Source organism: Primulina eburnea, chromosome 2, assembly GCF_022965805.1.
Source record: "Primulina eburnea isolate SZY01 chromosome 2, ASM2296580v1, whole genome shotgun sequence".
Taxonomy (NCBI): Eukaryota; Viridiplantae; Streptophyta; class Magnoliopsida; order Lamiales; family Gesneriaceae; genus Primulina; species Primulina eburnea.
The window spans coordinates 43,976,218-43,990,795 of record NC_133102.1 but is presented as its reverse complement, the minus strand read 5'-3'; the positions used below and the strand labels follow the sequence as shown (position 1 = coordinate 43,990,795).

Below are 14,578 nucleotides of genomic sequence, written 5' to 3'. Positions count from 1 at the left end.
ACAAATACTATTACATGATCTTGATTTAAAAACCACTTGAAACTGATTTTTGAATAAAATATGTTGGGCTTTAGACCCATTTGAACAGCAGTCTCTCTCATATCCCAAGCTTCCGCTCAACCTCGGCCGCTGCGACAGCTTACCAGCCGCCGACCTCCTGTAATCAAGCTACTGGAACTACATGCCGCAGATACTGGTACATTTAGTAGTTAATCGATTGCCAGTTTTCCTTCTAATCTGTGATAATAGTTTCATTGGCGTATTTATTGTTTGATTCAAACTTGTGTTGTCAACTGAATTCTATGAAAGATTTTTGGATCTGTTGGCTTTTAACTCTGAAACCCTTCATTTTTTAAAATAAAAATAAGTGTTTGTTTTTCAATCTGTCGAATTGCATTCAATTTACTCAATTTGTTATTTAAACCTATTTCACAAGTGTATGACTTGAACTTTAATGGTATCATTATGGATTTTGATTCATCTTTTACTTATGTGCAGTTTTTAGCTATGCGTGGATCAAGTTGAAGCATTTTGATTGCAGAAGTTCTAGTTAGATTTGGATAGGATGACAGTAGAAGAACCAGTGGTATCCAGAACAAGTTGTCAAACTGAGGATGATAAAAACTCAAATATATTGATTAAGAAGGAAAGGCAGAAAAACAAAAGGAAGAAGAGCTTGATGAAGGAAGCTGAAAAAGCTGACAAGCGAGGAGTTTGCTATTTAAGTAGGGTACCTCCTCATATGGACCCTTGGAAGCTTCGCCAGATTCTTTCTGAGTATGGAGAAATTCAAAGAATATATCTTACGCCTGAAGGTGAAGCATTGAAGTTTTCATAATGAAATGGGTTGAGCTTTTAGTTGATTCAAGATGGAGGTTTTGGGCTAGATGTTTAGTTAACTTTTGTAGCGATAACATTTTGTATCAAATAGAGTATTTTTCAGTTAATAAAATGCTATACTTGTCAAGCTAACTGTGCTTTATACACATAGAAAGGTCTTCTAATTTTTTTAACCAAACTGATATTGCTACTTATTAGCTAATCTTTATTTGCAGATCCTGCTGCACAAGTTCGTCGCAAAAAGTCTGGTGGATTCCGAGGACAAGAATTCTCAGAAGGGTATGTTTAATGCCTCATATGTCTGTGTAGTTTGCCTTTGTATCTTCAGCATCCTTGCTAGTAACATGGACTGTTACAGATAAGTGCTATTAGTTACTTTGGACTTGCTTGTGATTGAATTTTTAATGTTAAAAGTTCAATCTCAAAGAGGACGCTCTTTGCTTTTTGTTTTTTGTTTCATTTTCTGCTCTTCATTTATCCTTTTGACATGTAGCCTCTAAAACCGGTAAAATTGGTATGCCTTTTCTTGATGCAGGTGGGTTGAGTTCACTGAGAAAGGCGTTGCGAAGAGAGTAGCAAAGATGTTAAATGGAGAACAAATTGGTATGGTGAACAGAATAATTTGTTTGTATATCTTTGTTAAACTATGTTGCATGGATACGGGTATTGAATCGTATACGATACGAATATGGTGATATGAAATTTTTTGAAAATATAAGACACTAGGATATGACCATTATTATAATATATTTAAATATTATATATATTTATTTTTATAATTTTGTATTAAAAATAAAAAAAATTAGAGATAGAAAGCCATAGGGAACAATGTTGAAAACGTGAGTGAAGTCATGATTTATCATGGATGAGACATGACACTAAAGCTGTCATTAATTTTTTTTTTTAAAAAAACATAGTGGGGATTTAAGAAGATGCGGCGCGGACTACACCAGCAAACTTCAATGGGTAAGAGAGGAGTGATGATTTAACCCCTAAAACTTTTTATTATTCTCAATTTTTCCTAAACATATCCGGAAAACGTATCAGGTCATATCCATGGCTTATCCTTGCATTGTCCAAAACATATCCGACCGGTCAGACCTACAAATAATCGGCAACATGGAATTTTCCATATCTGATACGTGTATAGGCATGTCAGATCCATGTCCGATACTTAAAAAAAATTAGGAGTATCCGTGTCACATAGCTTTTAAACTTGATATTTCTCAATTCTATGATATCTGGTTGAGAATTGGATACTGCACCATCAAAGTTGTAGCTATGCTTGATTTTTTACATTAAATCATCCCCTGATCATCAATTTGATGGATTTTGTTAAATATCTTGTATTATGAGTATAGCTTCAGTGTTTTGACCATTTACACATTCTGGTTCAGGTGGCAGGAAAAGGTCATCCTTCTATTATGACATTTGGAATATCAAATACTTGAGCAAATTCAAGTGGGATGATCTTACCGAAGAGATAGGTACTCAAATTAGGTTGTTCTATATTTTCTGACGTGTTACAATCTATAACCTTGACATGAAATGTGCTACGACAACTCAAATGTTTGCAGCAATCAAGAATGCGACTCGAGAGCAGAAACTAGCATTGGAACTCTCCGCTGCTAAAAGAGAGCGGGACTTTTACCTATCAAAAGTCGATCAGGCTAATACCTTAAGTAAAATTGAAGAACGACTAAAAAAGGTGAATTTAGTTGTTAATTTGTGTTTGGGCTCCAATATATGATCTAACTTTATGTTGATTGAGTGATGTATCATGTGTAATATCCATCATCTTAACGTAACACAAATTGAGTTTTCTTATTCGAATTAACTACTGCTTACTTTAATGTTTGCTGATGCAGAAACAAAAAGTCGAAATGATACCTAAAGTGAAACGTAACTTCCCTCAGAAAAAACCAGTTGTTACTGAAACTGGAGAGAACAAGGAGTTGTCTAGGGATATCCTAGCAGGAGTAAGTATCTCTGTCCGATTTATGCCCCCATCATGAAATTTAGCTATCGTTATTTTAAGATCTGCTGTGCACTTCCAGGTTTTTGGTGGTTCTTGACAAATCATATGTACCCAGTTTTGCCGTTTCTTGGTACTTCTGATCACCTTCGTCCAAATTTTGGCTTTGCAGCCACTTTTCATTGCAAATTAGCGGTGGCGTGCTTGAAATTCAATTGTTATGATGAGATGGTATCTTTAACGGATGATAATGTAATACATTCTGTGGTCTGGATAAATAGCAACCAAAATGTGCGTTCAAATTTCTCACACAATATAAGAAGCATGTTTGGCTGAATATGAAAGTTACTCGAACTGCAGATTTTACCAAGTTGTTTTGGTGTTTGAATTTACCTGAACCACATGCACTATCCTGAATCCATGTGAATGCCTGAGATAAAGCACATTGATCAGTTCAATGCATTCATTCACCTTGCTTTGTTAGTCACGCGATGATTGAAACCAGGCACCACCCTCCACTCCACTTGACCACAAATGAAAACAAGTTGTTTTCCAAATGAATCGTGTTGATTTGATAGTCAAGTTATGCTGAGTTCAAGACATTCATTCACCTCAACCTTATCAATCATACGATAATTGATCCTCAGCCAGCTGCACTATCCAAAGCCTGAAGTTTGATCGGCCTCCCATCTATTGTCACCATGCGAGACGAGCCCCGGTAAATACTCTGTTCTGGCACAACGCACTGCCTGAAACATCTTGTTGGTGAATTGTGAGAGTAAGCAAGACTGCCACACACCTTCAACGCTGTTCTTGACTATTCGATTCGATTTTATGTCGTGCTTGATAAAAATGAGTAAGATCGTAACGAAATCAAATACAATATTTTATAAATAGTGATGTGGGAAATCAACATATATCTAATATAATGCTCAATTATGATGAGATGCATAATAAACATTATTTTACTATATATAATATGGTATTGTATGTGACATTCGAATTATTTTTGTTCCTGTACTTTTTATTCGTGTCTTACTTCTGCAGAGTAAAAAACATGTTTGTGTTAATTGAAGACATCAACCTAAAAACAATAAAATTTTAGGACTATCAGCATAAAAAAAAAAAATAAAATATTTTTTTAGTCTTAATAATCTGTTATTAGGATAGTTATTTGAATTTCCCCGGAAAATATTTGGAATTATTACTTAATGGCCTGAAACTTGCGCACGAAGCGAACTCGCACTTCAAACGCGCGACTCTGAACGACAATGACGCTGTCTGTGGATCGCATCTTAAATCTTCCGAAACCCTGACCAGCTAAATCTCGCCGTCCTCCATTTTACTGACGGATTGATTCAGCAGAATTTCCACTTCAAACATGGCGGCGTCAGGTTTCCAAAGATTTCCAAGAAATCAATTGAATTCAAGCGGTAGAATTATCAATTATCTTAACAAAGCGCAAACTCGACTACCAACCCCATTGGTGCTGACTCAAGTTTCTCAAATCACCAAACCCATCGATCAATTCTCCTTCTTCGATCGCCTTATGACGGAAGATATAAAAGGAACTCGGTTTAGTGATTCAAGTTTCTACCCGGGCTTCTCTTTTGAATTCTTTCTCAAACTTGGTTCTACAACCGTTCCGTTTCGATCGGAGCGCGATAATGTCACTGATGATGATGAAGATTCCCGTACCATTAGGGCTGATAGTGTGAAGAAGAAGAGGAAGAAGAAGATGAACAAGCACAAGTTGAGGAAACTGAGAAAGCGTTTGAGGAGGAAGACGTAGTTTTGATTATTATGCATTAGGTTTACTCAACAGGTGAGCCTCTGCAGCTTTTGTTGATTCTTTTTCAAGGGAAAAGGATTGCATTTCTCCTATTTCTGCAATTAATTATGACATGATTGGCAAAGATCATTACATTTTGCGATGAAGAAAGTAATTGCTGGTTCTGGGCTGCTGGTTGAATGTACGAGTGGCTGGTTAATAATATTTGAATAGTCTTCGTTCTTTTAAGTTCTTATTATAAAATACTTATTGGTCTAGTCACGATCGAATCGATGACGATGTTATTGCATATGTTCCTGAGCTCCAAATCTAACCAGCTTGTTTGAATTGGGTCATGAATTATCAATTTGATCATATTCAAGTGTTTAGATGCACTTTTTGGTTCATCCGTGTGGGAAAGCTGATGGGTTTACCAGGAATTCGTTCTTCATTATATTCTTCATGGATTATTTAATCCAAATTTTCAAACATAGATATCTCCTTGTACCCTAATTCCATTTGTATCATGGAGGGTGAAATAATTTAAGAACAGGATGATGTGATAATTATGCTATTTTTTGTGTTCTACTCCTTAAAACTTATGCTGATACATCCTAGTTGGCTGATGGGCTCCGAAGAAATATGCCCTATTGGAAATAGACGTGCACAAGGATGACAAATGGGCTGTAGCACTAACTTTTTTTTATGGTTTCTTTTAGCTGGTTTATGCTTTTGCTTTAACTGCGCATTTTTGTTTTGTCTTGTATGTTTGTTTTCCAACCTGATGTATGTTACTCCTGGAATGTATCATGTTTTTGAACTTTGTGATGAAAGGAACATATGCTGATGGTAAAGCTTTTCTACGTCTCGATTGGTTCGATTTTCTTTCTTTCTTCTTTTTTTTCCTTTCTTTCTTTCTTTTTTTTTTATGAAAGTGTGAACCTTACCTAGTTTGCCTGGCCACTTTGAACGTGAAAGGTTTGATAAATTATGGAAAATATTGGAAACTGGTGAAAGTGTGAACATTACCTATTCAAGAGGTGAAATGCTCTATAGTTCTGCTGGTTTTGCTAAATTCGCCATGAGAAGAAACATTTGTTCTTCTGTTTGGTTCGCCAATTATATATGCATATACATGTTGCTGATCCATAAGAGGATCATAACATTGTTGTGAATAAGAAACGGAGAAAAGGATTTATTTTAGTTCGAAACACATATTTGATACAGATGACTTCTCAGAGCAATAAATCAAAAGGAAACATTTAAAATAACAACGGAGTAAGAAATTTTATTGACATTTGTTTGTTATAGATTGGTGGTATGACTTTTAGTGAGAGCTGGCTAGCTCCCTTAATACTTACTCTTTCACCAATTATTCTCAATTGATCCGATTGGCACGAGCCATCATCATATCCCATAGACATGGAAACCGGAAAATTGGGCCCTTTGCACATGCCTCATGCTTGCTTTGGTTTACTTTTGCTTTGTAGGGAATAATGTTGTTGAAGCTTCAGCATCTGAACCTACCTTTTGTCAACCATACATGCTAAAGATGATGAGAAAGGAAAAGCTGATGGTGGGACACACGAATTCCCCCTCTCCCCTTTCTTTAATCCGCTGTAGCGATTTGAATTCGACCACGGTGCAATCGAGGCGGGATAAGCCTTTATCGTGCAACTACATCTGTCCATGAAATCATCTGCTGCTAACAAAAGATTATATTTTATTGAAGACTGTATGAAATAATCACCACATCCACTACTCTATAATCATTCTCAACCTCATTCACCTCACTTCAAACCTACCTAGGAAACCGGCATAGCAGTATAGCACAACCTCCCCACTCTTCACATATGGGAATATTGATTCCCACAAATTTCATTTTTTAAAAAATGACCTTTTTTTAAAAAAAAAAAAAAACTATAATATGGTAGGGCTAGGAGTTTACACGACCTTTTAATTTTAAAATTTTGTAATGTCGTTTTCGCATTCGGTTGTCCGAATGAGTAATCTTTTATCTAAACAGCATTTCCAAAAAAAGAAAATATTTGTAGAAGAAAAGGGTATGATGCATTCATTCCCAAAAGGGTTGTAATTAGGGATAAAGTGTCCAAAACAGTGAAATGATCTGAGTTGGCCTAATTCGAAAAGTTGAAAATGAAAATTATGTATTTGTCATGAACAAAAAAAAAATCCGAAAAAATTGAAATGTGGGGCAGCGGCAACCAAACCCACAAAGAAAATTAGAACAGGGAGAAGGAATTGGTTAATGAGATCCTACTCATGTGGGCATTGCCTCCATGAGAGGATGGATGGCCAAGATCTTGCCAAACATACAATTTCAAAAAAAAAAGTGGGTCCTACATATGCATAGACAAATCTTGACCATCCATCCTATCATGGGGACAATGTCCGTATAGGTAGGATGAAATAAACCGAAGGAATTAGGGGGGTCTCGCGGACTTTTCGATTCGTCATACGGACAATAATACAAACATGTTCCATGCGTCATCGAATTTCAAAAGATAAAACAATTCTCTCTCCACATGCACACACTTTCCCTTTCGGCTTCCCCACACTTCCATTATTGTTTGGTTTCTCCATCTACACTTTTCCTACGGTTCACTGCCTTACTTCTATTGCAACGGTAGCTGTTAAGTGTTAGCTGGAGCTCGTCAAACGGAAAGAAAACCACCCAAGTGAAGTGGGATAAATATATCGATCGATCATGGGCGGGATGACGTCATCGATGGCAGCGAAGTTCGCTTTCTTTCCGCCTAATCCCCCGTCTTACAAGGTAATGAACGATGAAGGAACGGGTCTGCTGCTGTTGAGCCCGTTTCCGCACCGGGAAAACGTGGAGGTTATGAAGCTGCCTACGCGGCGTGGTACAGAGATCGTGGCCGTTTACGTGAGGTATCCCATGGCTAGTTCTACACTTCTCTATTCTCATGGCAATGCCGCTGATCTGGGGCAGATGTATGAACTTTTTATCGAGCTCAGTATTCACTTGCGTGTCAATTTGATCGGGTAATTTGAGCTTCTCTACTTGTGTCGCATGCTATGTTTTACTTTCGGGTTTGCGATCGTGGTCTTTATCTGTGAAGTCTTCGTTCATGTTGTTTTTCTATGTTTATGATTTATGAAGTGGGATTAGCTATATTTCAAATTCGCATTTTGGATTTTTCGGAGTATAGTGGATGTGGTAGTAAGAAAAGTATCTATGATGGTAGATCATTTTTTCGTGGCGTTTGCGATTATGTCATGTAAGAATCGACTGCGCTAGATTTGCTATTGTGAACTGTATAGAATAAGCTCGATGAAGTTTCTCGGAGCTGAAAGATGTTTTGGATCAAAGGCTGAATCTTACCGCCGATATCAACTGTGACGAGGCAGACTGATTAAAGCACCCCTTTATTGGACGCTAAAATATAAATACGATGAACTTAATTGAGAAATACACTAATGAAATTAGATATGATGAAAATTTTGGGTAATGCGTCAATCAAGTGATTGTCTGCAGTGCCTGCAATGTGTTGAAGGATGTCTATTTGTTTGCCTATTTTGAATTTCTCTTGTAAATCAAGAGAGTGATGGATCGAGGTAGAAGGTTTTGTTTCAATTTTTATTAGTTGGTGATTGGTGAAAGTAACCTCTAAACATGTGAAAGCAGTGTCCCTGTTCAATTTTAGTTAATGAAGCTTGGCGACCTCATTGGTGTTATTTAATTAACAATTACTGCATTTGTTTGAAAGCTGGAAGTGGGTTGGAGACATTAATTGGCTTGATAGTGCCAATAAGTACTTAAATATTTGATCTTTGAATTTTATTGATGAACTACTCAGCTTCTTTGGTTTTAGTGAAGTTGTATGAATCTAAATTGGTATTAAAATTAGCCAATTTTCAGTTTTTCCAAGGTGAGCCTGGTTTTATTGGAAAATCTAAATAACTTATTGTAGTATCAATTTGCTCGTGTTTCTGGAAAATGATTTGTATATCTAGCTGATGTAAAAACCATAATTGGTTGTGCCTTTAATTATTTATGGTCCAATTGTTTGAAAGCTTAAGTGGTCCAACATTTGATGGCATTTCATCAACAGGTTTGACTATAGTTCCAATTTCATAATTTATTGTCGTCCTCTTTGATGATGTTAAAGACTCTGGCAACCAAATTGATCCAGATTACCTTTTTAGTGTATTGCCACAATGCGCCTACTCGAAAGCAAATTCTTGAAACATCACACATGCTTTAAGTATTTTCTTCATCATGTTGGGAGTGTGAAATTTTGGGAATAATGGTTAACACTCTTTACATTTGAGAGAGATACTCCTGAATTGTCCCCATCCTTTTACATTTTCATGGGCTAATTGCATATGAATCCCTGTCGATAGTTTAAAAGGTATAAAACCCCCTAAAAAATATTAAAAGGCTAATATACGTCCATTCTTTAAAAATCAAACATATTGAGCCCCGTGTTTTAAAAAATTCAAGCACATTGACCCAATTTGTAAGGGGTTTTATGATTTATTTTAAAAACACGGGTTTTACCAAGTGTTTTTTGTTTTTGAATTTTTACAGGGGTCCAGATGCAATTTGCCCATATTTTCATAAATAAGATTTCATGAAAGCTGTTTTTTAAGCTGAAAACAGATCGTATTTGTGATGCTTTTGTAATTTGTTCAGGTATGACTACTCTGGGTATGGCCAGTCATCTGGGAAGGTGTGTATAACATCATTCAACTTTTTTCAGTTTTGGGATCATACGATGTAGTTTACTTGCCAAACTCCAGAATAAAATCTACAATGTGGTTATCATATTTGTAGCCCAGTGAGCAGAATACTTATGGAGATATTGACGCAGTGTTTAAGTGTCTTGAGGAGAACTATGGAACTAAACAGGAAGATATCATTCTCTATGGTCAATCTGTTGGAAGCGGACCGACTCTGGAACTTGCAACTCGGTTGTCTAGGTTAAGAGCTGTTGTGTTGCATAGTCCTATACTCTCAGGAGTGAGAGTCATGTATCCTGTTAAGCGCACTTACTGGTTTGACATCTACAAGGTACAGTCTCTCTCCCCTTATCAGAAGTCTTTACTTATCTCTTGGTTGAAAATTTTGTGTGTATTGATATTTTTGCTCAATATTTGTTACTTGGCATGTTGCAGAACATTGATAAAATCCCTCTCGTTAATTGTCCCGTACTTATTATTCATGTAAGTGCTACATTTTCATCAATTGCAAATTTTTTTAACACCAGAGGCTTTATTAGCTTGCAAGTTCACATGATTTAAGCAATATTGCGTGTGCAGGGAACGGCTGATGAGGTTGTTGATTTTTCACATGGTAAGCAACTCTGGGAACTGTGTAAGGTGAAACATGAACCCTTATGGGTTAAAGGAGGAAATCACTGTGATTTAGAACTCTATCCAGAGTACATCAGACATTTGAAGAAGTTTGTGGCAACTGTGGAGAGATCAACCTCACACAGAATCAGTACTAGGAAAAGCACAGACCTGATTGAGCCATCTAGAAAGAGTACAGATTTATTTGATGCTCCAAGAAAGAGCAATGACTGGAGAGAAAAGCCCAGACACAGTACAGACAAACCCGAGAGATTGAAAATTCATTCAAACAATGGTGACAAGCTGGATAAATTAAGGGCATTCGAAAAGTTGGAAAGGTCGCGCAGAAGCGTTGACTGCATTGAGAAGGCACGGAAAAGTGTCGACCTTCAAGTGGAAAGAGCTCGGAAGAGTGTAGACACCTTGGATAGAATACGTACTGGGTAAATTTTCCCTTGAATTTTGTAAAATTTATGCATTGAATATGGTAACGAGGGGTATAGAAAAATGTGTTTGGGGTTGATTTGTCTTATGTCTTGTTGATTACCTGGTTTATGATTTGTTGTTTGTGGGTATATCGTGTAATAACTGGACTTGGTTACAAATTCCTATTCGAATAGGTTTCTTTTTAACCCATTGGAATTTTGCATAGTGATTGATATCTTGGATCAATTTGCTAAACTCTCTCCGAGTTTTCTGTGGGAACATATTAGAAATCTAGATGTGGAGTGGAGATGGTGCAACTGGAAAGAATGAAATCTAGCTGTGGAGTCGAATATAGATTTGGGTCCATAAGTTGGAGTATATTTCAATATTGTTTTCTGCCGTATGCTACAACGATGCGATAGTTTGCAAGTGATACTAGTTGAAGAGCAAAATGTAATATTATAAATTCGAGTATGTAATGTAAAATTTGTTAGTGCAAAAAGATCAGAAAAATTGAGCAGAGCCTCCAACAATGGAAAAGTTAGGTTTGTGCTCACTGTACTCGACTATGGCTGACGGTGGGAGTTGACCAATGCAAATCTTGTGCACTGTTGAGAACAGAGGGAAAAGCTCTAACCATCCTCGATGATTCAAAACTTCATAAACCTCTTTTGCGGTTGATACACCCTGCATAAATTGAATTGGATTATACAAAATAGGCAAGTGAAGAAGAACCATTAACAGAAGTTTTATCCTTGATACATCGACCCCTCGAGAAAAATAACTCATTGATGTGTTGTGCGAATGAATTAGATATAATAAAGCGCTGCAAAAAGAAGTTTTAGACTTGATATGTCGATTCCTCAAGCAAAACAACTCATTGATCATCTTGTGTGAAAGAATTATATATGCCGACTTGCATTCATTGGCTATCCAAGAAATTAAATAAGAGTGACTTGCCAAGAATTTTGAATTAGGGGAAGGCATTGTGTGTTTTTGGTCAATAAAGGCTACAATTTTTATTAATTATCATACAGTATTGGTTTTCAGTCCATTGGTGCATCCCGGCTTGAAATTCTCGAATTCAATAAAGTTGTAATGGATTCATTTGATTTGAAAAAGAATTCAACTCCGGATTTCAGATTGTTTTCATCTTGGATGAATGTGATGTCTATCATAATTCTTATTGAAGAGTGTTTAATTTGATGAAATGCGTTCAAAATTATGGATTCGAAGAACTCCATATTCTTTAACCCAAACACACCCTAAATTTATCATTCAACACATTTTATTTGTTAGCTGGGTGGTACCTGTAATTTCTGGCCCTGCAACATCTCTGCTTCAAGCTCATCGAAAGATCTCTTCCCACCATTCCTAGCAAAAGCATCTGCGCACTTCCTATTTCTTCCCCCCACTGCCAATTGAAACACACAAAACTACTGAAGTCTTTGTCTTTACACAAATTCAAAAGGTGAAGTCAGAGCTTCACCAAAACGAAGTCCATAAGAGCCAGCTTACAGCATGTTGTGATTAAATCTGCAACGCCACAGCTTTCGAAGAATGTACTGTCTTTAACAGAAGGGAAAAGCAGCTTTGAAAGCGCCTTCATTTCTCTCAAACCAATTCTCATTATTGCAGCCTAGTAAATCACCATATAGAAAATTTTTAAGGTGACTGATATCAAGAAACTGACAAAGAAATTAAGCTCAGAAAATTGATGCTTCTTTCACCTTCGTATTGTTTCCCATCTCCAACCCATCCACGAAACCTATTTCACGAATTCAATAATAAACAACTCTCCAGTAGTTACAACGCCATAAAACAACTCAACATTAAGAAAGTTTGAAATGGCAGAATATACCTGCAGCAATAGCCACAACATTTTTCAGTGTTCCACATAGTTCAACTCCTTCCACATCTTGGACCTGTTTTTAATTCGATATAAGATTGTGTATGGTTACATTAGAACTCTATATATAATTGAATGAAACGATTGTCGAGTAATATCACTAACCGCTGAGACCATGAAGTAAGAGGTGTTGAACAGTTTTACCCATTTCTCCGCAATCTCTTTATCTTTTCTATATCCCACAGTCGCCTCACTAAATTTCTCCACGGCAATCTGCACACACATCGATCTCTGTTGTCAAAAAAGATTTATTAGTTGTGCTAAGCATAAGAGACTGGCTGCCCAAATGACCTCATTGGCAATATTTGCTCCCATAAGAACACATGAATTAATCCCGAGTTGTTCGGAGATGAGTGTAGAAATCATGCATGGACCTTCCTTCTTCACCTCCATTCCTTTAATCAGAGAGATTGCTTCCGCGTTATCCCTTATCTTTCCTACTAGCTTTTTGCATATCCCCTCCATGAATTGGTGGGGTGTCACAAATACCAACATGTTGGCATCCCTTACTGGCCAATTTCAAAACAAACACACGAGTTCACGCCCGTTGTCTTATTCGAATTTATGGTACTAACCAATAAAGATTTGCATACCTGCATTCTCAATATCAGGGTCGGCAACAACATTTTTGCCAAGCTTTATGCCTGGAAGATATTTAACATTCTCCTGTAAAAGAAGGAACAATTTAACTAAGTTGCGGATAAATTCGTAACTGGATAAATTGAGATCCAGTAAGAATAAAAGAACGAGCAACACGTTACATTGGTTTGATTTATAACTTCAGAGAGCTTTTCACCTGTTGGCAATACTTCCTCAAACACCCACATCCTCACTTCATCTGATACACACCCCGAAATTAGTTTAAAAAAATCAGAAAACAAATCTAAACTGCTTACAGCTAAATTTATTCCATTTACTGAAAAAAAAAATTGTCTATTATGCTCAAATACGAACATGAACGATCAACAAACGAAGTGGAAAAAAAAAAAGAAAAAAAAAGGAAACCGTGAAATGAATTAAGCTTGAGGGTGTTGGACGCAATGAGCTTGGCTGCGACGCTCCCCCAATTCCCACTTCCAACAACCGTAACTCTGGACGGCACCGGCGGCGCTTGACTCCCAGCTCCGGCGGCATTGTGATTACTCTCCCCGTCGAGAGGTGTCTTCTGGGTTTCAAGAAACGGAGCCATACACACAAACAGAGAAGAAGGGAAGATGGAATAGGATCGAAAGGAGAAATGGGAATGCGGAGAAACGGCGGAGCGGAGAGGAATGGAGAAGAGGGAAAATAGGAGAGGCGAAGAATTAAATGGCATTCGGTGGGCAGAGAAGACAATACAGCACACATATCGTTAGTATCAATGCAGGGTGATGTTAAATTTGGCGATCTCTTCTATATATATAAACTAGAAAAATGCACGTGCGTTGCACGTAAAAACCTAAACTGCTGAAAATATATGTACGAAATTTTGATAATATTTAAATGAATTAAAACATGGTTAATAACATTTATCAAATGAAACAAACTAAGCCATAAAAAATAAAAAATCATGACCATGACGGTATATGAATCAGAGAAATTATCTTATCCACTTGACACACTTTTCAATATGCTTCTTGGTTGATTTTGACAACTCAACAACTGTTTGTCCAGGGGCGGATCCAAAATGATATGTTTGGGGGCTCGGTCTACCTCAATTCCTGAACGTAGAAAAAATTCCAAGAATCCTTGTCTTTCCTTCTGATGTGTCTCCGAACTCGCGTCCCACAATATTTCACTCGTCAGTCGACAATATAGCAGATGTTTTGCAAAAGGTTATTATTTCAAATGGCTTTCTTGATTGTGTTTGTATTAACCAACTATAAAAGTTTTAAGTTGGGATTTTGTAAAAGCCCGTTATTTAGGTTTTCAAAAAAAAAATTGCAGAACAATGTCAAAAAACAGCGTATAAAAAGAATTAAACATGGACCATATGTGTAAACCTCAAAAATCTTTAACCATTAGACTAATTATAGATACTTAAAATTTTGATGGGTCAAATAATATATATACTAAATAATAAAATATATCTTACATAGTAAAAAAAAATTAAAAAAATTCACGGGGGCCGTGGCCCCCTCCGGCCCTACAGTGGATCCGCCCCTGTCTTTGTCGTAGTTTGTTATAATATGCATATAGTTATTTTGGTATGCTCAGCAAATATCTGATCGTCTATAGCTATAAGATTAATAAATTTTCAACAACTATTTCTCAATCACTGTGAGAAAAATTACTTGAAATCTCTTCAAATGACTATATCTTAGAATTGTGTCCT

General features: G+C 36.7%; 3 protein-coding genes and 1 long non-coding RNA gene across 5 annotated transcripts; 3 read left to right on the top strand and 1 right to left on the bottom strand.

Annotated features, from left to right (window-relative positions):
- The first annotated feature begins 50 nt into the window (after window positions 1-50).
- Window positions 51-3,207, top strand: LOC140823481 (pre-rRNA-processing protein ESF2-like). Its single transcript, XM_073184857.1, has 8 exons — window positions 51-196; window positions 499-815; window positions 1,056-1,119; window positions 1,376-1,443; window positions 2,238-2,327; window positions 2,418-2,548; window positions 2,709-2,819; window positions 2,898-3,207. The coding sequence occupies exons 2-8, from the start codon at window positions 566-568 to the stop codon at window positions 2,913-2,915; spliced, it is 732 nt and encodes a 243-aa protein (XP_073040958.1). The 5' UTR covers window positions 51-196; window positions 499-565; the 3' UTR covers window positions 2,916-3,207.
- An 823-nt stretch (window positions 3,208-4,030) lies between these two features.
- LOC140823479 (uncharacterized) lies at window positions 4,031-6,317 on the top strand. Its single transcript, XR_012116225.1, has 2 exons — window positions 4,031-4,640; window positions 6,077-6,317. It is a non-coding gene; the product is annotated as an uncharacterized lncRNA (long non-coding RNA).
- A 703-nt stretch (window positions 6,318-7,020) lies between these two features.
- Window positions 7,021-10,561, top strand: LOC140823478 (uncharacterized). Of its 2 annotated transcripts, none has more exons than XM_073184855.1 (5): window positions 7,021-7,502; window positions 9,271-9,307; window positions 9,412-9,648; window positions 9,753-9,800; window positions 9,897-10,561. In XM_073184855.1, exons 1-5 carry the CDS (start codon window positions 7,315-7,317, stop codon window positions 10,374-10,376), a joined length of 990 nt encoding a protein of 329 aa, XP_073040956.1. In that variant the 5' UTR covers window positions 7,021-7,314; the 3' UTR covers window positions 10,377-10,561. The 2 variants fall into 2 exon arrangements, with proteins under 2 accessions (XP_073040956.1, XP_073040955.1); XM_073184854.1 differs by having other exon boundaries at window positions 7,021-7,616.
- Window positions 10,562-10,794: 233 nt separating this feature from the next.
- On the bottom strand, window positions 10,795-13,641 carry LOC140823477 (glycerol-3-phosphate dehydrogenase [NAD(+)]-like). Its single transcript, XM_073184853.1, has 10 exons — window positions 13,270-13,641; window positions 13,026-13,102; window positions 12,858-12,930; window positions 12,556-12,773; window positions 12,370-12,477; window positions 12,217-12,280; window positions 12,086-12,123; window positions 11,874-11,994; window positions 11,666-11,769; window positions 10,795-11,042 (listed from the first exon to the last, which is right to left on the bottom strand). The coding sequence occupies exons 1-10, from the start codon at window positions 13,577-13,579 to the stop codon at window positions 10,860-10,862; spliced, it is 1,296 nt and encodes a 431-aa protein (XP_073040954.1). The 5' UTR covers window positions 13,580-13,641; the 3' UTR covers window positions 10,795-10,859.
- Window positions 13,642-14,578: the final 937 nt, after the last annotated feature.